At 29.8% G+C, this 24,780-nt stretch overlaps 1 protein-coding gene across 1 annotated transcript; it reads right to left on the bottom strand.

The window, feature by feature from the left end:
* Positions 1-5,746: 5,746 nt before the first annotated feature.
* LOC114190083 (zeatin O-glucosyltransferase-like) lies at positions 5,747-7,427 on the bottom strand. The gene has a single exon (XM_028078847.2). The coding sequence runs from the start codon at positions 7,273-7,275 to the stop codon at positions 5,890-5,892; it is 1,386 nt and encodes a 461-aa protein (XP_027934648.1). The 5' UTR covers positions 7,276-7,427; the 3' UTR covers positions 5,747-5,889.
* Between the last annotated feature and the right edge of the window lie 17,353 nt (positions 7,428-24,780).

Here is a 24,780-nt window from a genome sequence, read left to right as displayed (position 1 = left end):
TAGAGGAACTCTGTTGACTGGAACTAACTTTTTTATGTATTTATGAACCTGAGCTGGCAGTAATTTTTGTCATTTATCTCATTTTTTAAACTCGGTTTAGTTTTTCTTTTCTTTTTTTAATAATTCAATCTATTTATTTTGTCTTCTAAATTTGTTTTGGTTTGTCACTTCTGACCATTTAGATTTTAACATAAAACAGTTATTTAGATAGGTTTGAACAAAAGATAGCTTTTAGTCTTTTTAATAGTATTTAAAAATTATAAAATGTAGTTTCGTGTTTGAATTGTTTTGTTGAATTCTACAATTTTAAAATCATATTAGGAATGGGTTGGTGGATAGTAAAAAATATGAGTAATAGATTATAACAGTGAAGAATGATGAGAAACCGTTTCACTGAATATAATCTCTAAAATTACTATATTTTTTTCCTTTCAACATTTACAACAAAACATATATCGGTAACAAAATATAAAAAAAATAACGAATTTGAGGGACTAATTTAAAATTAATAATAATAAATAGTTAAAATTTTTGTGTTCTTGTTAGAGATTAAATTAGACTTTAATTTATGAATTAATCAATATTTTTATTAATAATATAGATTATTTTAAATAATAATTTTTAATTTTTAAAATGATATATAATATAGTTAATATAATGATAAATTATTTTTTATTTTTAAGTTTAATTAGTATTTAATAATTTTTTATTGTGTAATTTTTAGAAAGAGAACTAGTTAAATATAAATTAATATTAAAATTAATAAAATTGAAATTAATAAAGTTATAATTCATTATATATATATATATATATATCGCTGTTAAATATAAAAAACTTTTAATTTTAATTATATATTTTAGATAAATATCTAGAAATTTAAAGGTATTTTCTTCGAGTAATTTTTCTTTGCCGTCAGTAATATCTTTTACATAGATTCAAATTTGAAAATTTATTCAAGAAAAAAATTAATATTAAATGACTTAATACTAAATTGTTGAGGTTAAATAAAAAATAATTTTAAAATATTTAAATAAACAGTAATTCTATTTATTTATTTATTATATATTCAATCAACAAACGTATAATTTAGTAAATATGTAACTCTTTTGTTATGAAAAAATCATAAATTTATCTTTTTTTTGTCATTTTTTTGCAAATTATTGGAGAATTAGTAAAAAATCATTTTTTGTAGTTAATTATTCTTGCAAAATAGTAAAATTCATTTTTAATGTTATTACACTAAATACCTTTTTCAAAACATTTAAATTTTTATTTACGTATTATCATAATTGTTCTGACTCGATTCTGACTCGATTCAAGGAGTATTTAAATTATGCAACATTGATATGATCAACTAGATATATTTAACTCAATTCTAAGTGATGTGATATTTAGTGGATATAACAGAACAAATCCTTCAATCGAGGATAAAGGGAGTTGTCATCCCGACAAACAACATCAATGTTTTGATCTGATCCAAATCCGTCTGACAGTATTGTTAGAAACAATCACTGTGTTTTTTGATATATTGTCCATTTTAAAACGTAGAACTCTATCATGGTTTTGTTTTTAAAAAACACATAAAAGAATAAAGAAAAAAAAAATATTTAAATTTATTGAACCTCGACTCCTAAATGAGATTTATTGAATATCGGAACAAGTAAACTAAAATCATTAATTAAAATATTAGAAAATTATCAAAATAATTATAAAGGTGAAATATAATACTTAAAGAAAAGATCATTTAGCTTCTAAATACTAGTGTCGAGCAAATTAGAACGGTACTAAACAGTAAATTTAGCAAATTCTATCATGACGGGACATGTTAATTTCTTTCTAAAATCTAGTTAAAAAAAGCCTCACTTAAGTAAAAGAAGGTGTTTCAAATTTATTTTCAATCACAGAAATGATAGTAACATAATCAAAAGAAAGACACTGAAATATAGCATCAACGTATTCAGCAAGACGAATTGCAATCAATGTCAGCCAATTCATCGACAATGGACTTGATGCTATTTAAGTAGTCATGCATGATGTAGTTGTCAAGGGACAGATTGCGAAGATCAGTACAAAGTTGAAGACACTGGCTTTAGTTTGGGTATAGAAATATTCATCAATATGCTCTGAGATCTGATAAGAGTGAATGACACCAATAACAAAAAAAAAAAAAAGACACCCTTAAAAAAAGAACCAGACAAGTTAGATTTGTGGACCTTAATGACAAGTTCATTTTGTTGCTTTCGGTGGAGATAGTTGGAATTAACCAATTTCTAGTTAGAAAAATGTGGTAGGGCATTGGGAGGGAACTAGAACCAGAATTTACTATGATGGATCATCAAGAGAAAAGTTATGAGTAGTTATGGATGACTACAAACTAGCATAACCTCCAAAAATTATAAAACAAAGAAAATAAATAAATAAAACATGAAAAAGATAAACCTGTTACGAAACAAGAAAAACCAAAAACATATAACTTTTATTTAAAAATAATGATTAGTTAACTTTTTCTATAAACAAAGTAATTTAGAGATACTCGGTCCAAAGAAAGAACAAGTTGCTTATTTTGACTCGGGTAAATGGAAGAGTAGACATGTCCTCCTTGTCTACAGTTTCCCATTTGTCAAATAAAACCTTTGCGTCACTCTTGATAATGGAGTCAAACACCATTTTTATTTTACTTTTGTCTGTATCAGTAAATGATTTCAATATAAATATGTGCCAAGAGCACTAGTACCATAGGAATTTTAACAATCAGCTATCAAACAATAACATTTATTAAAAATAATCTTAGAGCTGTCAAAATAGGTCTATTTGGCTCACTACGGGTTCGAACTGGGTTGAGTTAAAATTTTTTATAAATTTTAATATGAATTGATTTTTATCCGGCTCAACTGGGTTGAATCCGTGGTGAGTCGAGTTGATGAGCCAACCTGCAAATAAAGAATTACACAAGTATTTTTTATTAAGTTGAGCTTTGCATTTGGATCATGTTAGGTTATTTTTTTAGTCAACATATAAATAATTTGTATTTTTGTGATTTTGGTTTGTATTTGGATTGTATTAAAGTTTATTTAGATTTTAATTAGAATTATAATTTAGTTTTGACTGAAAAGAAAATTATAAAATTTTATTTGTTTTAATTAAGTAAACTCGTGAGTCAACCTGTTTAACCCACCAACCCTTGGTGGAGCAGGTCGAGTTCAAATTTTGTTAGTTTACTAATAAGTGAGCCGAGTTAGATTGGTTTACTAAATGATCAACCGGTGATGAATCGAGCCGGATCGGATCGAGTTATCCGTTTTCACAGGTCTAAAAAAATCATGCAAACAAATTCCATCAATTAACTAATTAATTTAAAAGTGGACTACTATTTGTCTAGCTCTTTTTCTTTTGACCTTGTTTAATTCAAATCTTACACATTTTGCGTTTGATTCATATCTGAAGGCATTTGAAATAAGATTAAACAATGGAGAAAAGAAATGCATGAACACAACAGAAGTATGTGGAAGATGTGGGAAAAATCAAAGTCAAGTGATTATGCCACAAAGTAGTGCAGAGTCTTTTTAGTACTTTTATTATTATTCCTATTTTAATTTTTATTGTATCAGTACAATACAAAAGTGTGAAACAGTTCAAGAACTATTTATCTGCTACGTAAATCTTTTGTGTAGCAGGAAATAGCTGCAGCTTCACTTCAGTTTTCATACTTATAATACATAAAGCAATACAAATAGAAACCTCTTGGTAGATCTCTGCAACTAGAACATCCTGCATAAAATTAAGAAAGTTGTTGTAGGTCCACTAAACGTAAGGAATAGGTATTCTCTGCTGTGTCAGAGCCACTTACCATATCATCCCACAACAAATTTGAAAGTAGCATTGTTAATTTCTCCAACACTTCCTGTCAAACAGATATAATTCAATAAACAAAAGGAGGAGCAAACGGGAAACATTATGTTTGCAACAAAATAACCAACAATAAAGTCACCAAAACTAACACCAACTATGTACATTACTACTCTTAAATATTATGTTTCTTTTTTTAGAACTCGATTTAGATTATATTGTTACTCAAAGTAACAAAGCGAAAAAAAAAAGAAGCGAAAAGGAGCTTTAAAACTTCAAAAAAATTCAGTTTTTGACCGATCTTAATATACACCTCGATACTCAACACAGTGTTCTTGACTAGATGACACTATTTGTGTGTATTTATACGGACAAATTTGTGGCAATCGTGTGTTCTTTTCAACGAATTTACAGTGATTTGCAAGAGCGAATATGCGAGATGCAATTCATATTTCATTCTCGCATATATAACCCTGATTTGAGTGTATTATAGGTAACATTATCAAATTAACCCTATTCGAAGGTGAGTGGTGGTCTTATTTCGGAAGAACAACAGTGGTGTGTGAGTAAAGTCAAGCAGTGGTGTAGTGGTGTTATTTAATGGCTTTTTGCACCAATGTGAGTGAATGAACCAATGTTGGTGTGTGAGTGCCGGAAGATAGTTGGGTGTTGAGTGAGGGGATGCGCACTGGAAGAGTAACCGTAACTGGTGTTGTATGTGTTGATTTTTTTTTTTATTTTAATATATATATATTTTTTTAAATTTCTTATAATTTTTAATTTTTTAATTCATATTAATTATTTTTATAACGTTAAATTATAAAATCATTCTCTTTTTTCATCAAGGGTATTTTGGTAACTTTTAAATATTATCTATTTTCATAATTTATTTTATTAATCATATTAATCAAATTTTTCACTAACTTCCATAAAACTTATATCTAAATCCACTTACTTTATCTTCTAATTCATTCAAAATAACAAACATATTCATCCACTCAAATCTCTCCTATCCATCCACACAAAAAACACAACCTGGATGAAAAAAAAAAAACACTCAATCGAATATTTTAACAATGGATATCAACATCCATTAGAATCTATAGATAATTATATATAGATATTTATTCACGAATTTATCATCTTCCATCATCCATTGGTGAAGTTTATTAACAACCACTTAATTGATGGATTTTTGTTTTTTTTATAGTCTATCAATAAACTTGAATAAATTCGACTTAGTGACAAATATTTGCTATCACGAATTTATTGAATTCGTGGACAATATACAATTTCCATGATATAAAAAAGTTAAGCATTAATTTTCATAATAAATTACAAATTTTATTTCTAATATTAATATGAAATTTTATTAAAAAAATAATTTGTATTTTAAAATCTAATCTTAATTTTAATATTAAATTTACAAGATGTAAAACTATATAACAACCGGACAAAAAAAAGTACTAACTTGTGGTGTGGTTAGGACGATGTTGTGGCAGCACGATGGCTCACGGTAGGGCTTCTCGTTGGAGAGAACAAGGACCAATGTCGTGGAAGGAGTCGTAGGAGACAGCCGTAGGGGACTCTGCGGCAGTAAAGGGGAACTTCATGTTGTCGTCGGAGCAGAGAGCTTCTGAGCAGCCACGACGAAAAGGAGCTGTGGCGGCGACCCTCCAATGCCCACCAGCAGCAAAGACTAACGGTGGTCACTCTTCAAAGCCCAACACCGAGAAAAGCACGGAATAGACTGGACCACTCACGAGACGCGACAACAAAACATGGTTGAGGAACAACGTCAAATGGAAAACGCAATGATGGAGGAAACCATCATATTATTTTGTTTTATATTATATTATATTATATTTTCATATTATTTTGTCTGAAGTCCTGGACTATATACATAAATTCATCATTTTCATTTTCATTTTGACATCAAAGTACAAGTGTTGTAAAGTTGTATCTTACAATCAAATTCATCCCATATAAGTTTCCAGACAATGTCTCAACAAACAGAAAACTGGGAACTACAACAACTAGAGACTATTTAGTGATATGGGCAATGAAAGATTCCATCTCCATGCGAGAATCTCCACCTTCATCCTTTGATCTCTGGATGGCATTTTTAAGCCTCAATGCTCTCTCTCTCATCTCATCACCTTCCCTTGTGCCCATCAACCTTCTCACACCACTCTCAACAACTGAAGCACTCACCAAGGACTTCCTCTGTGACCATTCCTTCACAACCAAACCAACCTTCAGAACCTCTGTAACCAAAACTGCGTTTCTCGGCTGGTCAGAGTGCATGGGCCATGTTGCCATTGGCACCCCCATGGATAAGCTCTCCAAGCACGAGTTCCATCCACAATGACTCATAAACCCCCCTGTCGAAGGGTGGCTCAGAATTTCCAATTGGGGTGCCCAATCCCTCACAACCACCCCCATTCCTTTCACTCTCTCCTCAAACCCATTTGGAAGATCGTGTCTTTTTGCTTCTTTTTCATCAAAGATGTTCCCTTTATCAGCATCTCTCAGCACCCAGATGAACTTCTGCTTGCTTTGTTCCAACCCAGTTGCAACCTCTTGGATCTGTTCCTCTCTCAAAGCTGTTGTGGTCCCAAAGGACACATATATCACTGAATCTGGCTCTTGTTTATCAAGCCACTCCAAGCATGGGTGCCATACTTTTGATTCTTTCTTCTCAACGGCCAAAGGGTTCAACGGCCCCAGTGCCCAGACCTTCTTGCCGCCCTCGATATTCTCCACCAACTTAATATAAGGATCTTCAATGGCCCTGCTTGTGTTGTAGATGTTTCCATCGCTGAATTTGAGGAATTCAATTTTTTCAGAAATGAAATCAATGAACTCGGTCGGAAAGCATCCTTCGAGAGAAGGAAATTCCGGGAGACGGACTCCATTAACCGAAGGCTTCCCCTTTTCCTCCCAAAAATAAAGGAAGTTGGTAAAGGCACATGTGCTGTGGAAAGTGTAATTCTCAGAATTTGGCATGTTTGTGGCATCTTGTGCCACTGAACCCATGAGGGAGTCATAGATGACTACGACCCTTTTGCCTTGGGCAGAGAGGGATTGAAGAAGTTTTCTCACAGGGTCTCGAAGATGCATAGAGGCTTCAAAGGAAGGAATTAGATGAGATGGGAAATCAGTTTCTGAAGTGTTTGAGTTGGGAGGAGGAGAAACAAAGGGTGGAACTTCAAAGGCATGGAAATGGATGTTAGAAATGGATTTGTGGTGACGAAGTGTGGCTTGGCGAATGTGAGTGACGGTGGAAACATAATGAACTGGTATGTTGTGTGATGAGATAAGGTTTGAGAGATGCAGAAGCTGATTCAGATGGCCTTGTGCAGGGAAAGCAATCAGCACCACCACCACTTGGGTTTTCTGAGCAAGATTTTCTCCATTGGAAGCCATGATCGAGAGCTTAGAGAAACTGTTACTCAACTTTAACAACGTATTTCAAAGTATCTGTGCCTTGTGTTACTAAGGTTGTATGTCCACACATTTATAGAACCCAGTATTAAAGGACAGACACAAGGAACACAATACTTCTATCATCAATGATAAGTTAGATATGTAATCACTTAGTTTTCCAGCAATAATATTTTAGGTAAAATAAATATATCTAAATATATAAATTATATTTTAGGCTTATAACATATAAATTAAATTGTGACAAGTTATTGATAAAGATTAATTATTAATTTAATTTTATATTTGATTCTTTTATTTATTTGAATTTCAATAGTTTTTAAGTAAATATAATTTAATATTTTCATTAGACTGACATTTATATATTTTGAAAGATATTGAATCTTAAAATTATGAAAGTTAAAATTTTAAAAGTGTCCACATTCAGATAAGATCTCAAAACAAAAATTAGTTTAGATTTTTATCTTTCAAATAGTTAACGCTTAATTAGTAAAAATGAAATAATTTGACTCTATTTAGAAAATATTGATTAAAATAAACAATAGATTTAAATATAGACACTAAATTATTCATTAAACCTATTTTTATTTCTTGAGTTGCTTTTAGAAAAAATATTAAAATTTCATTTTAAGTTGGTAAAATATTTTTAGGTGAGATAGAAATTGTATCTGAAAGTAGTATTTTAATGGTTTAATTAGTCGTAAGGTACCCAGTTTGGTGCTAGTGTGTGAAATTGGTATCCGATTGTAAAAAAAGTGTCAATTGCGTACCCAAATACGTTTATGTGCATCAATTAGGTCCATCCCGTTAAATTGTGACAAACGACGTTAAAAATGAGATGATGTGGCAATTATGAACATATACGTGTCAATTTAAAAAGCAGTGGTGGCTGAAAAAATAATTGTACAGTGACGTGGTGTGGTATATTTAAAAATCAGAGTGTGTTGTGCCCTAATTGAGGAATTGGGTTTTTGCTATCAGTGTGGTATATTTCTTCCTCTGCTTCATCTCTTTTGCCTTCTTTCTTCAATCATTTTGCACTTCGTTCTTGATTGGAAGAGGTCATTTTTGGTGAATCTGCAATGTCTCGCAATGAAGGGTGTTCATGTTCTTCGTGGGGTTCGCAGAAGCAAAGTGTCTCCTCCACTGGTGGTTCGTATAGGGTGTTGGGTGAATCCCCTCTTTGGTTTTGTGGGGAGAGCACTGTGTTGAGAGTGGCTAAAACAATTAGGAATGCTGGAAAACAATTTTGGGGGTGTCCTAATTATAAGGTCGGAGTAGATGTATGATTTTAATTTAATTTTGATTGAATCTTTAATTAGCAATTTCTGTTTTTTATTAATGTTCGATTCTTTGTTCTTGCAAACAGCGGAGTGGTGGGAATGAGATATTTAAAGGGTGCAATTACTTCAAATGGTTGAATGAAGATAATGGAGATAAAAAAGATGCTACCATTGGGAGACAAAGGAGAAAGATTTATACTCTGGAAAAAGCAGTTGTGATTTCTGATAGATGGGTTAAAATTTTAAGTGTAATAATAATGTTTTTGCTTTTCGTTAATGTAATTTGAGTTTGTAAGTTAGTACAAAAGAGTTGCTGAACTGTTGTTAGAGTGACTGTTTTAGTAAGTATCAATATAATGTTGTAACGAATTGTTGATGAATGAATGAGAAGTTTGAGTAAACTGACTCTGTTTTTTATTTATTCGCATTTAACAATATTTTATAATGAAGATAAACTGGGCATATGAGAAAACAGATAATATTAAAGTGGTTCAGAATGCCATTTCACTACATAATATTGTTCTTCAAAATACATGTACTGAGTTTGTAAATAACAGCACTTAGTAAGGTGCTTCCAAAATAACACTACTACATTCTAAAATAACAGCACTGAGTTTGTCAAATAACAGCAATTACATATTGATTTCCCAAAATAAAACAAGTGTTCCATAATTTCTTCATGACTTCGTGATTGGTCCCCTCCTAAATGACAATTTTTCTCTAAAAGTGGTTGTTGTTGTTGGTTGAATTTGATTGCTTAAAATAATCTGACTTGGTTGAGGCACTTGAGTCTGTTGGCATGAAGAATTTTGGGTTGGCTGAGTAGGGTGACTTTGCTGCTGATTTGTTGCTGCTGGCACAACTGGTTCAATTGCAGTAATCTGACTTTGCTGAGCACCATTGATATCAGTTGCCTGAGTTGGTTGATTTGCTTGTGTTTGTTCAGTAGTTGTTGTTCCTTCTTGTGTAACTATTGGAGTTGGTTGCTGCTTTGGTGGAGATGCTTGGGGACAAGTATTTCTTTTGTGTCCAAGTGCTCTGCAAATGGCACATCTTTTACGTGTTCCACCTTGCCTGACTTATGTGTCATCCTTCCTCAATTCCCACGACTCCAACCTTCGTTTCTTTTTTGTTCTTCCAGGCATCACTCTTTTAGCAGAAGGTAACACATCAGTATAAGATGTCATTTCCCACAGATGAAGTCCATTCACAGGATATATCATTGACAAATAAATCTCCTCGTATGTTGACTTCAAAAACTAGTGTGGGAGATAATCCTCTGCATTCAAATTCAGAAATCGGATGGCAGTGATTGCATGACAGCAGGGAATTGTTGTTATGGTCCACTTCCTGCAGCTACACTCCTGTTTGTCTAAATCCACCACAAATTTCTCCCCAATCATAGAAGTATGGCTGACCTCAAATAGTTGTTGTCCAGACCAGCTGCAATGAATACAAAATATAATTAAATAACAGCCATAAGAGAATCAGATTTAATCAAACAATATTGCAATTAGTTCCATCAAATACATTTACCTTGGTAACCAATATTTGGTCTTCTCTACTTCCTTCTCTAGTCTGTCTTTAATTTTTGGGCAAATAGAACCATGAAATGCATTTACCTTCTTTCTATTGGAAGCCCATCTCCGCATCAGATACATTCGAATTTCTTCCATCATGGTTATGATGGGTTTACTCCTGGAATCCACTATAGTGCTATTGAAACCCTCGGACATGTTGTTGACAACAATGTCAGATGCTGGCCTTGATGTAAATATGGACTGGACCAGAATCTGATTGCAGGGCAAAAAACCATTTTAAATTGAAATCAGTTTAAATCCAAATCAGTTTACAAGACAAAAACAATTTTTTAAAAACAATAATTAAAACATGCCTTGGGGGAATTTGTATCAGATGCTTAAAAGCATCAACATTCAACTCTTTAATGTCCCTCATCACAGCCTCCCATGCTTGCGGGTGTGTAGCATATGCTGCTTTCTAGAGTAGTCTCTTCAGATTTTTTTTTTCCTGGGAATTTTTTGCGGAAGTTGGAGTATATATGACGTACACATAATCTTTGGTCCACACCAGGCAACAATTCTTGCAATGCTGGAAGCAGTCCCTACAATTTTGAGAGCATAACAAGTGATTTGTCAAATATTTAGGAATCACAATTAAACATAAAATAGCAGAGGGATATAGTTACTTATTTTTTGTTGGTCTGACATGAAAGTGATTTTGGAACAAATTTCAGCTCCTCCTAGGTCTTCTATCATCAAATCAAGAAACCATGTCCATGTGCATAGTCATAAACACGTTTATATTGTTCTTGGAATGACCCATCAATGTTGTTGTATGCCATAGTCCTAGCCCTAAAGGCCATTGATCTTGAAACACCAATGTTCCATTTTCTCCCAATTTTGTTTTTCAAATCAGTCAACTTGATATTTGGGTTCTCTCTTAGTGTTTTTTCCAGCCTCTCATTTAACCACTTTGAAGTCATTAAACGCACATTGAATTCCCTACTACATGTGTGAGTGTTGATAATTCTCCTTAACTGCCATGTACTTTATGCTGCTTTATAAGCACAATATGCATACCACTTACATTACCCTTCACACTCAAACACTTCACACAAATTCTCCTTTTGTCATTTCTAAAAATTTTTAACTTTCTGCCACTTTGGACACCATAAGTTCTAATAGCCTTAGTGAATTCTTCCTTCTCAGTAAAGTACGTCCCAACTTCCTAATTATAGTCTTCCATACTTTTGGGCATGGAGAATATCCCAAAGTTACCATACCTATCTCTATCGTCATCACTTGCATCACTATTTCCACAACTATCTAATGTCTCAGACTCTCATTCATTATCAGACAACCCCCTGTCAAACACATTTTTACCCTTTGGGTTTGTTCTAGACGAACCACTTGCTCCTTCAATAGTAACATCAAACAGATCATCCTCTAATTCCTCGGTTTCAATTCTAACATCATACAACTCATCCTTACCTATTACTTCCTCTTTAGAATCAGTCCAACTCCTCACCTCATAGTCATCATCACCCTCATAGTCTGTTTCCTCACCCTCCACAGCATCTTCTTCATCATCCTCAACCTCCACATCCATATCGGGTTGTTCAGTTGCTTCAACCTCCACTTCACCCTCATTCTCACCTGCACCACCCACTTCAACAGGTTCTTCATCAGGCTCACCCTCCATTTCACCCTCACCTGCACCATCCATTTCAACTTCCACCTCAACCCCACTCATCACTATAACTTCTTCATTAGCCTGAACCTCTACCTCCACATCACCCTCGCCCTTATTTGCACAACCTACACCAACTTCCACCCTAACATGTTCTTCATCAACTGCAGCCTCCATATGATCATCACCCTCACCTTGACCTGCAACATCCACTCCAACTTCCACCTCAACCCCACCCACCACAACATGTTCTTCATCAGTCTGAGTCTCCACATCAACCTCACCCTCAACTGTACCATTCACAGCAACTTCTGCCTCAATCCCACCCTCTATCATATGTACTACTATAGGCTCACAGACGAAGTGCACCACATAAAGGTGCACTTAACCATTTAGTGTGGTGATGTTGACCATGTGACATGCATCTCTATCATCGGTCAGTAATTCCAGCCTTCCATCCAATACAACACCTCCACCTACTGAATACCACAATTCTTTGACATTCACGTAACCCATTTCCCTCAAAATTGACATTATCTCAAAGTAACTCCATCTGTCTGGGTCACATGACAAAATACTACTCTCTCCAATGTATTTCAGTGACCCATCATTAACAAACCTTCCCCGTGGTGAAAAACAACTTCGAAATTTTCGTCCATCTGAAGTACTATATTCCTATCTATATATCTCTGTCACATATGAAAATGCCTAAAAAATCAAACACAAATTACAAACCATACCACCAACACACAAAGACAACAACAAAATGAACAAAGGGGGGACCACACAGTATACTCAACACCGTCACCGTCACCGTCACATGTAGTGGGGGACCAAATGAATAAAGAAATCTGAAAGTGGGGGACCAACACCGACACCGCATTACAAATAACAAAAACAAAACAATCAAAGCACACAAAACAACAAATACATTGAACAGAACCCCAAAAATTATCACAATCTCAGATAAAACAAAAAACCCTAAATGGCAGTGAAAGCCTGCGTGAGTGGTTCGTCTACTGAATGGCAGGAACACATACCTTTCTTCCACCGCTCAACCCACGTCGCTGTCAACGATGCTTCCGATAATCTACTGAATGGTAGTGAAAGCCTGCACGAGTCGATTTGCCTGACCCTCGTCTTATCCCCTCTATCTTTGTTCTTCGAACTCCAGCATTAACTTTACCAAATTTTGTTTTTAATTTTTGCCTTGTACAATTAATTAACGTAAAATTGCTTCTCACACCAACAATATCCACGTCACTAATTCTATGATAGCCACGTGTTATAAAATTGCTTCTCAGACCAACTTAAATCAGTCAACGTTAACCACTGTAATGGCGTCAAATTATTGGACCCAATTGATGCACATAAACGTATTTGGGTACGCAATTGATACTTTTTTAAAACCGGGTACCAATTTGACACACTAGCACCAAATTGGGTACCTTACGATTAATTAAACCTATTTTAATTTTGGATTTTTTTTCCTGTGTAATTTTTTGAAAATATTATTAGAATGGATAAATAGTAAAAGAAAATTGGAAGTTATTATTATAATAATAATAATGGTAAAATTTAAAAATAATAATAACATATTAAAAAAATAAAAGGTTAATAATAAATTTAGAAAATAATGATAATAATAAGATAATTATAAATATAAAATAACAAATAATAATAAATTATAATTTTCAATAATAATAATAATAAAACTATAATTTATTATTTAATTAAATATTAATTAATAATATTATTTTATAAAATTTATTATATCAATTAAATCATCGCATCAAAACCCTGCGCATCAATTAATTTCATAATTAAATCATCGCATCAATTAATTTATTATATCAATTTTTATTGTCTTTTTCTCTTAATTTAAACAATTTAAACTTTTATCTTTTTATTTCATCCTCTCTGTCAAGTTCATCTATGACTCAATTCAAACAAACAAAACCTGACAGAAAAGGAAAATTGAGTGAAGATGTGAAGAGTGGGGTATCCAAGGGCAGGACACAAACAAAATTGAGTTCGGCAGCAGAAAATCTGAAAAATGGTGTCTGTCAAAGCAGAAGGAAGAGCATCAAAACTTTATACCATCATAATCATTCGGTGATTTTTTTATTCGGAGAAAGTTACAAATTTAACTTTAAAAAAATAGTTAAAAATTAAGCAAAGTTAATAAAACTTCTCCAATCAGTTAAAAATTAGACTCAATCACATTAAACGTTAATCTAAAAATCAATTGGTTGGAAAATTTTAATTTTTTTAAATGTAATTTTGAAAAGAAAATATGCTAGTTTTGAAGTCAATTTCTTGGTTTAATTTAAACTTTAAGAAAGCTTTTTATAAATTTGGTTCTGGTTTAGAACGAATATATATTTTTCAATTATTATTATATTAGTATCTTCATTATTTTTATTGTATCTTTTGAAAAGTTTATTAAAAGTAAAAATAAATATTTATGAACCTTTCGATGAAAAATTATAATTTAATTAAATAATTTGTTTCTATATTTACGTTTTTCGTTTATTTTGGTTCTATATTTTTTTAATTAATTTAGTCTTCTTCTTTTTTAATCTGATACGGTTGTTATTCTGGTAAAAAGTTATAAGCCTCGAGAACAAAAATACGATGAACTCTATACTCAAAGTTAAAATATTACTAAGGTCAAAATATTTTCTTTCCTTAGTAATAATGAAAATTAACATTTTACTTTTAAACAAATTAATTACGAGTTTGTTTATTATATGAAAAATAAGAGATTATATCAATTATAAAAATAATAATAAAATAAAAAGATAATAACTAAAATATCAAAAAAAATTATAATAATATTTGCTAGTAAAATCTTACTTGGTCCAGAGACAGACTTAAACCCAATCTCTGACCTAATTTTTAGAAGTTTGGTATGACCATAAGCTATTAATAACAAGATTCACTAGCTTTTCGCAAGATAAGACATTGTCCCAAACAACATGTGTTTCTACTTCAATATCTTCGTCTAATTTATATAAAATATTGACATTATTTTTAACATTAAATTTTAAAGCAAAATCTAAAATTTTAAAGCAAAATATATGGATATTCTACTTTTATAAGATATTAAATATTGTTATATTTACTTAATGTTAAATTCTTAATAAGTATATCGGTGAGTGTAGACCGAATAAATCCAAGTCAAAATTATTGGATCCTCTATCACGTGTTATCATATTCTTCTTAGTTTGAAATATTTGATCTCAATGTAAGAAAATATATTGAAACACTATCATGACTATATATAAAGATAATCATTGCTGCAATTACCACATTCAATCGTGTCATTATTTTCAACGCCCCACCACCATAAAAGTTTATCTTTGAACTAATTTTAACATGATAAAAATCTTTAAAATAATTTATTTTGAAACAAAAACCATCTTAAACTAAAATCTCATTTTCTAAAATTAAAAAAGTATAAGTTTTTAAATATTTTAACAGCTAAAAACTATCCAAAATTGGCACCTTAACCGGTGACTTGGCTCACTAAATAAATACAAGTAATTTAAACAAAATGCTAAAATCAAAAGAATGTTATCTTAGTCTAAATTGTATTAGCGTAAATTTTCTTTAGAACACAGTGAACTAAATAAATGTGAAGAACCAAAATAAAAGGTATAATGAAATATATAACAAAGATAATCACAAATTTTGAGAGTTGACAATGACGGAATCACGAGGGAAGAGGAAAAATAAGGTTGAACCAAAACAACCTTGAATTGAACAAAAACAAATGAAGAAAACAGGAACTAAATACAAGGAGACAAGACACCAAAATAACCAAGAACAACACAATTTGCATTGTTCAACTATAACATGTCGACATCAACAAGAGAATGCAGCTTCACTATGAAATATGAAATAGGGTTACAGTAGATATATTCCCTTATTCTTAGCTTTTTGTGTTCAGATATCAACAAATCCAAAGTCTTACATTTTATTTTATTATTAATTCGTATTAGGTTTATTCTATTTAAACCTAAGTTTAAACTTTTAATTTATTTTACTTTTATAAAATTTATGTTAAGTATTATTATATACTTTGACATGACATGTTTATTATAAGTGATATCTATTATTTATTATTATATAAAAATTTATTGTAAAAAGACAAAAAAAAACATATGGAAGCCAAACTAAATTCACTACTAAAAAATTAATATTTCATGCCAATTTTATTTTAAATTTTTTTTTAAGAAATACTTGTACAATTTGTTATTATGAAAAAAGATTGCAGGAAATTATTGTCAATTATTTTGTAAAATATTTGGTATAAAATATTTTTTAGGTTTAATTAATCGTATAGTACCCAGTTTGGGGCTAGTGTGTCAAATAGGTACCCGGTTTTAAAAAAATGTCAATTGCATCCCAACTTTTGAAAATTGCTTCAATTAGGTTCCTTTCAGACAGAGTTGACTAACGCCGTTAGTCAACGTGCCACGTGTCAATCTGTGATTTTTTTGATTTTTTTTTTAAATTTAATTTTTTTTTTTAAATTTTAAATTTTTAAAAAAATAAAATAAAATGCCACGTGTCAAGTCCCTGTGTGTGACACGTGGCATTGTCAGTGTCACGTGGCATTGTAATGTCACGTGTCAGTGTCATTATTAGATGTCATTGTGTTGATTTCGATTTAGTTCCCACATATGTCTTTTTGTTTCAATTTAATACCTAAATATGTGTATCTGATTCAATTTTGTCCCAATTTTTTTTTTTAATAATTAAAGTATTTTTGTAATCCATTTTTTATAAGATTAAAAATAATTAAGTATAAATATTTTTAAAAAATTAAGTACTAATATTTATAATGTTTCTCTCAATTTCAGACCAAATTTATTATTTGTATAAATGTTATACTAATATTTTTTTATTAAAAATGACTTTTTAACATATTACTTTATTAATTATTTTTTATTAAGTACTCATGTTTTGTTAATTTTTTTTTTCAAAATAGAACAATATTGTCTCTTACTAATTTTAAATCAAAATTTCTATTGGTATGAATGTTATACTATTTTTTTTTATTAAAAATGACTTAATAAAATGACTTTTACCACTAAATTTTAATATAAATATCAAATACTTAATTTTTTAAAAACTTTTATACTTAATTACTTTTAATTTTATTAAAAAATATTTTAATTATTAAAAATTATTAGGTCAAAATTGAATCAAATACACATAAGTAGGTACTAAATTGAAACGAAAAAACATCAATGGGGACTAAATCGAAATCATCACAATGGCATATGATAGTGGCACTGACACGTGGCATTACAATGCCACGTGGCACTGACAATGCCATGTGGCACACACAGGGACTTGACACGTGGCATTTTAAATTTTTTTTTTAAATTTAAAAAAAATTAAAAATTAAAAATTTAAAAAAAAATCAAAAAAACCACAGATTGACACGTGACACGTTGACTAACGGCGTTAGTCAAAGGGACCTAATTGAAGCAATTTTCAAAAGTTGGGACGCAATTGACACTTTTTTAAAACCGGGTACCTATTTGACACACTAGCCCCAAACTGGGTACTATACGATTAATTAAACCTATTTTTTACAACAAATTTGGTAGAAAATACTTATGAATTTTATAATTTTGTAAGAAATAATTATCCACAAAGAAATTACGTGTCAATTAAGACTCTTAGAGAAAATAACAAAAAAATCTTTTTTTGCAAATTTTTTTAACAAATTTACAAAAAAAATCTCATATAATATAAAAAATTTTATTTGTGATTATGTGAAAAGACAAACTTAAAAAAAATTGTACTATTTTGAACCCGAGAAACCGAAACTGTTAGGAGAGGATGTTGGTGATAATCTTCTAGAAAATAGATTTGTATAGTCAGTAAATGATAACGTTATTATACGAAAGTTTGCCATTTTTTTAAACATATTAAATAATAATACATTTTTATTTGTATGTTAAGATGTCAAACCACGTTAAACATTTTATGTACTTTTATTTGCTTTTCTGCTGCTTATGTTTCCGAAGTGATTACTTTTTTATTGCAAACATTTGAATTTTTAAAAATTTTATTTTTAAATGTGAGTTTTTTTTTCTCGTTTTAATTATAAATATGTTTTGGAAGTATTTTATTTGCAAATATACTTGAATTCTAAGTAATTGTCTTTTCAAATCCTTTAATCTCTTCTCCAAATACATTTAAAATAGAAAAAATAAAACAAATTCGACATTAATACATTATGAAAAACTTGTATAAATATTAACTCTAATATGAAAGTTTAAAAGTATCTGAAATCTATATTATCTCTCGTGAAAAAAAAAAATCCAAATACTTTAAGTTATTCCCATTCACTTAATTTTTCTTTTTCTATGTTTTCTTCTCGTAGACCATATTTTCAAATCTTTTGTAAACAAAATTCCTAGGACCACTGTATATTGAACAAAGCCACTAAAGAGTCTACAAAGTAAGATTGAAACAAACTCGTAAAAGACAAACAACTTACTTTATAACAAGACACAAATTGATTTTGTCAAACTAAATTATTAGATGACTAAGCAAATTTGGAGTCCAACGCGAGACAATCCGCAACCAAAGTAAGAAGATCTTGAGTCACTCTCAACAAACGTGGATACAATTGGTATCCAACTTTATATATATTAGAATAAATGTTAAATATAGCCGTAAAATGAATAGTTCAATAATTAATTAAATATACTAAGAAATGAAATATTTAAACGTATACATTTTATGCTGAATATAAATACATAGCTATGAATTAATTTATTTATTTCTTGATTATAGTACCGTATCAGTTAGTCAACCAATTAAATATTGATACACATTCAAAGTAATTTGCATGAAGTTGATTGGTACACAACTTCCCTGTAGCTCAACTAGTCCCAAATAGGTACAAACTTGTAAAATTGTTCAAGTGAAGATTGATACAACGAATGATTAGTTTCCATTGGACGTGACAATTACTCCGAAAATTATGAAAATATGTGTCGACAAGTGATCAGTCGCCAGCAACGCCGAGTGAATGATATACCGATTTACAACTGTTGATCATATGAAATTATATGTCAACGAACGACTAGTCGGCTCAATGACAACAAGTGAACATGACATTGGTCATTCAAGTTGTGATACTAGACACATATAAATATGCCAGACAAACGACATTGGATAGGTGCAAGACAACATTGTGTGGCCGACAGTGCCTAATGATTATTAATATAAACAAGTTTGTTGTGTTAAATTATGAATAAAAAAGATCAATCATAAAAAAGCAATGAACCCTAAATTTATTAAGCAATTCCAATACCCAAAGAGTAGAATGTAGAAGCGTACCTTGTCATTCGGTCATGGGGAAAGTAGGTGAAAAATTTATACATGAATATCACCTCTCATCCTTAAAATGCGTGTGAGGGATACAACTATCTTTTTGGTAGGTTATTCTAAAACGCATTTGAGTATAATTTAGCATCATCTCATAAAATTGACTAATGGGATATCAATTTTATATCCTTACCAGCAGAAATCAAGGACTTCTCAACGAGTGATTGAATCGTTAAGTTCATCGCAGACCGTTCATTGAACAATCCAACCTATCACGAATATTCATCAGAAATCCGAAATGTATTATCCATAAATTAATAACAATTAAGAGAAAGACTAAATCCGCGCATTTAGAGAATTAAGAGACTAAATTGATTCAATGTTTCTAAAAAGGACAAATTCAAATTTTCACTAAGAGTTGAAGGACGAAAATATTTTAACCCATATATATATATATATATATATATATATATATATATGTATATACATATATATATATATATATATATATATATATATATATATGTATATATATATATACATATAATATAATATATATATATATATATATATATATTATGATAAAATAATGTTTAAAGTAACATTGATATAAAATAATAGATTTAATATTAGACTAAATACGTTTGTAGATTCTTATTCTAGGTGATAACAAAGAAATAAGCATGACTCATGCGAAGTATTGTTGGCAAGTTAGTTTGATGAAATAAAGAAAATACAAAAAGAATAGTTTCGGACATGGCTGCACAATGATTGACCACTTTCAAAACACAAAGATTTTTCATATAGTGAATAGTGAGCAAAGATTATGTTTAATCCAAAAGCTAATAATAGCATTTATAAAGAATATATGTGCAAAACATTAAAGATTGTGAGACTTATTAAAAAGCCTAAGAAATGTTATATATTAATTTTTTTAACTTATTCTGTTACTGTTTAGATTTAACGTTAAAATTAAAAAAGTTGTACAATATTTTTCAAGTAATTCGCATTTATTTTGATTTTTTATTATTTTTCAATAAAATTATGAATTAGGGGTGTTGATAAGTAGAATGGGTTTCCATCAAATCTGTTATCATACTCAATTAAAATAGTTTGGACGGGGTTAGATATACATCAAATTTTAAGCCAACTAAATCAATAATGAGTTGAGTTGGATCATAATACTAAAAATTAAAAAAATTTATAATTTAAAAATATTATATTTCTTTTAATAATCCCCTTTGATATAAATTTTATTGCTTTGATTAAATAACGTATTTGAATAAACTAAATCTAATCTTAAATTAAACGAATTGATTTAGATGATGAAAAATGTAGTAAACTCTTTGTTGAGCGTTTAAAATTCAGTTTATAATAAAACTTCTCTTATGATGTTTACCGTTGGAATTGTATACAAATTATTCATTTGTGAGATCATGTTATTATAAAATTATATATATTATAATTGATTAAATGATAACTTATGTGTGACCCAAACTATTTATTTATTTTTAATTTAAAATTATTTTGTTTTCTGTTTTGTTCCTTTTCGTAGATGGTATTAGTTTTCGTTATATGTCTGACCTTAGTTTGCGATAATTATTGCATTCTTGTTTTAACAAAAACAACAGAGAAAGTTGAGTTTACTATTTGTGTATTTTTAGAAAGTAGTTTAAGAACTAATAGATGAGTTCTTCATTAAAAAGGAATGTTTGGGTAAAAAGGCAAGAGAATGCTTTTGATGTGTATAATTTTTTTCATCTTTATTCTCTATAATGTAAAATTCCAAAAGAATTATATAGATACATATACAATCTTAAAAAATATTTCTATAGTACCGAACAAAGAGTTTACATAACTAAAATATTTTAAAATTTCAATAATATATATATATATATATATATATATATAATTTCTAATTTGTAGTTATATACAAATTATATATCTCAAGTACTAAAATATCAGTTTAAAATAAAGCAATTTGATTGGTGAAGTATAATTTAAATTCGTCTAATGGATTTAAATAAAAAAAAATTATTACTCTCTGAATGACATATAGTAAAAAAATTCTCATTCATTAAATAAATTAGTAAAAGTATATATACGTATGTGTGTTATTTTTCTTATGATAATAAAAAATAATAAAATGATTAAAATTAAAAAGATGTCAAATAAAACAAAACAATTAAATTTAAAGAAATAAAATAAAATAGATAAAATAATTATTGTTATGAAATAAAGCGAATAACATAAAGAGAATAATAGATAAAAGAGAAGAAACAATAGTGAATAGAGAATATGAAGCAACTCATCTGTGTATTATTATTGATAGAAAGAGTCTTATTTATAGATACAGCATGTACTCCATAAAGGAAACAATTCAATTTAGTTAATACAAATATTTACATAAAAAGTAATGTGTAAATGTATCAAATCAATGGATAATCATTAATTTATAACACTCCCTGTGAGTGTTCATTTCTAAAAAAAGAATGTGCCTCGTTAAAACCTTACTAGGAAAAATCCTTTGGGATAAAAAAAAAACCTAGTGAAGGAAAAAAAGTACAACATTTTGTATTCTTTAATACAATATTGTTCATCACATATTCTATTTCTTCCCCTCATGTAAACTTACATCATTAAGGTGACGAAGTCCGAACTTGTGAATCATTTGCTCAAAAGTTCTTCTTGGCAAAAACTTCATAAATAGACCTGCCATATTTTCACATGAATGAATTTTTGGATATCTATATCATCCTTTCAATTGAACAATACACTATTGTCATATATGGTTGTTGATTTCATCTTTGTTGGGGATAGTCACAAGTTTCTTTTACTTGTTGAATTATAGACCTTAACCAAACATATTCACAACTTTCCTCACAATTTTGTATGATTAGACGATGTTGCTACTATGGTTTGTTTGATATACCTTCATGAAACCATTGTGCTACCACATGTGAACAAACATCTTGTTTGTGATCAACCATTGTGACATTGTGAGAATATGTAAAATAACATGCATATACATAATCCATTGGTCTGAATCTGAATCATTTGGATGGAATAAGCTCATATTCGTAGTACCCTTAAAGTAACGAAGTATATGTTTTACTCCAAACCATTTTTTTTTTGTAGTTGAAGAACTATATCTTGCTTAACAAATTTACAGCAAATGCAATATTAGATCGAGTACAATTAGTAAGATACATTATGTTTCTATGACACTAAGATATTCTGGACCAAGAAGATCTTCATCATTTTCTTGAGGTCTAAGAAAAACATTTATCAACATCCAACGACCTCACAACTATTAAAGTGCATAATGGATGTGACTTGTCCATTTAGAACATTTTACGCACCTTAATTATATAAGTCTCTTGATGTATAAAAAACAACTTCATTTAAATATTTAATTTCTAATTTCAAATAAGACTTTGCCATTCAAAGATCATTCATCTCAAATTATTTCTTTGAGTAATCAATTGCTTTTGTGAGCTCATTGGGAGTTCCAATGATGTTTATGTCATCTACATAAACAATAATTATGGCAAATTTATTTTTGGATCTTTTCATATAAATACAAGAACAAATAGAATCATTTCTATATCCTTCTTTTAATAAGTACTCAATAAGACGATGATGCCACACACGTCCTGATTGCTTTAATCAATAAAAGAGCATGTTCAATTTTATTGAATAACTCTCTTTAGAATTTGTCTTGTTGGGCAAATAAAATCCTTCAGGGATTTTCATATAAATATGATTCTCAAAAGAACCGTACGAATAGGTTGTAACATCATCCATTAGATGTAAATGCAAACCTTGTTGTGCAACTAGGATAATCAAATATTGCAATGTTGTTGCATCTAATACTAGTGAATATGTTTTTTTTTCACAAATCAATACAAGGTTTTGTGAACAACTTTGAGCAACCAATTGTGCTTTGTATTTAACAATTTCATCATTCTTAATTTGATTTTTGCACAAAAATCCATGTGTCCAACAGGTTTAACAACTTCAGGTGTGCGAACTATACGTCCAAAAACATTTTGTTTAGCAAGCAAATATAATTATGCTTCTTTGCATATTTTCATTTTGGCCAACCTTTTCTTTGTCGACAATCTTCAATGATCATTGCTTATTGATCATCGTTGTCATTCATAGCATTCATCGCTATGTTATAAGTAAAAGTTTCGTCAATGTTAACTTCATTTTGGTTCTATATTATATGATTCATGACATAATTTATTGAGATCTCATCATTTTCAACAATTTCAGGTACCTAAGGTTCTTTTGGAACCGAACCATTAATTATGTCAAATGAATCTTTTGGGATTTCAACCTTTTCGATTAGGTCATTTTGCATTTTAGCTCCCTTTCTCATTCAAAAGTTTTTATCTTTGAAATCAATAGGCCTATCACGCTTCAAACGTGTCTTTGGAACTAACAAGCCTACCATACTTTTATTACTCTTGAGAATTGTATAAGTTGTTGCATTATCAATAAGACACATATCCTTTAGTACTAGTGCAAACATTCATTTTTCATATAAACGTAAATATCAATATGAGATTTTTTTTAACACTCTCATAATCAATAAAGTGATCAATGCTTGCATTTGCTTTAGCAAAGAAAATAATAGTATCAAGATGAGTAACATCCATATGGCCATAATCAGAATCACTATCTTCATAAGCAAAGTGTGTTTCAATGTTCTTCTCATTATTTGTAAGATGTTTTGGTGTACAATAAGTACAACTCAAATGGCCTTTACCACCGTAATGATAATATATACTTTCATCTTTGTGTCAATATTTTCACATTTTCCTTTTCCCTTTTTCACATTATTGTGCCACTTTTAGTGAAAAAATGTGTCTTTAAAATTTTCTTTATAACCATGTCCCTAATCAATATCACGATTACGATCATGAAAATATAAATCAAATGTTGTTGCATTCACTTCTGGAAATGGAGCAGAACCAATTTGGACAAGTTTCATGATTTTCTATCAAAAGTTCATTGTTTTGTTAAGCCATAGAAAAGCCTTAAATAAATTCATAATATTTAGTGCTGCATTCACTTCTGGGAATGAAACAGATTAGGCGGATCTCATGATTTTTTATCAAAAGCTTTATTGATTTGTCCAGTCAGCCATACATGGGCATGAAATAAATTCATAATATTTGTGAAATCTCTTTTCACAATATTTTTGTCGCATGACCAAATTAGTTGCTTAGATGCTTTATTTCTTTATTTAATGGTATTCCAATATCCATTGCATCTAAATGTATTTCAACATTTAAAATCCAATATAATAAATTCTTCCTTGCAATATAAAGGATCACAAATTCAAATTTTGCAAAGTTTCACGTGTTTAGAACTAGCACATAAAATAATAATATTAATAATCATCATCATCAAAATAATAATAATAATCACCATTATAATAAAAATAAAAATAATAAGACGAAGATGAAATTTGATAAAGTCAAACAATTCTTATCACAAGAAAAAGAATATAAGGTAAAATTATAAATGGAGAAAGGATTAGAAAAAGTCTGGATTGAGCCACGCAAAGCATTGTCATTAGAGAGAAAAAGCTTCCACTAGTCCTCAATTGGTTGGAGCA

Source organism: Vigna unguiculata, chromosome 7, assembly GCF_037176805.1.
Source record: "Vigna unguiculata cultivar grain cowpea cultivar isolate G323 ecotype 2 chromosome 7, ASM3717680v1, whole genome shotgun sequence".
Taxonomy (NCBI): domain Eukaryota; kingdom Viridiplantae; phylum Streptophyta; class Magnoliopsida; order Fabales; family Fabaceae; genus Vigna; species Vigna unguiculata.
This window is presented reverse-complemented; position numbering and strand designations above follow the sequence as displayed.

Coding starts and splice junctions, on each gene's coding strand:
- LOC114190083 (XM_028078847.2), bottom strand. CDS start 7,275: ATGGCTTCCAATGGAGAAAATCTTGCTCAGAAAACCCAAGTGGTGGTG.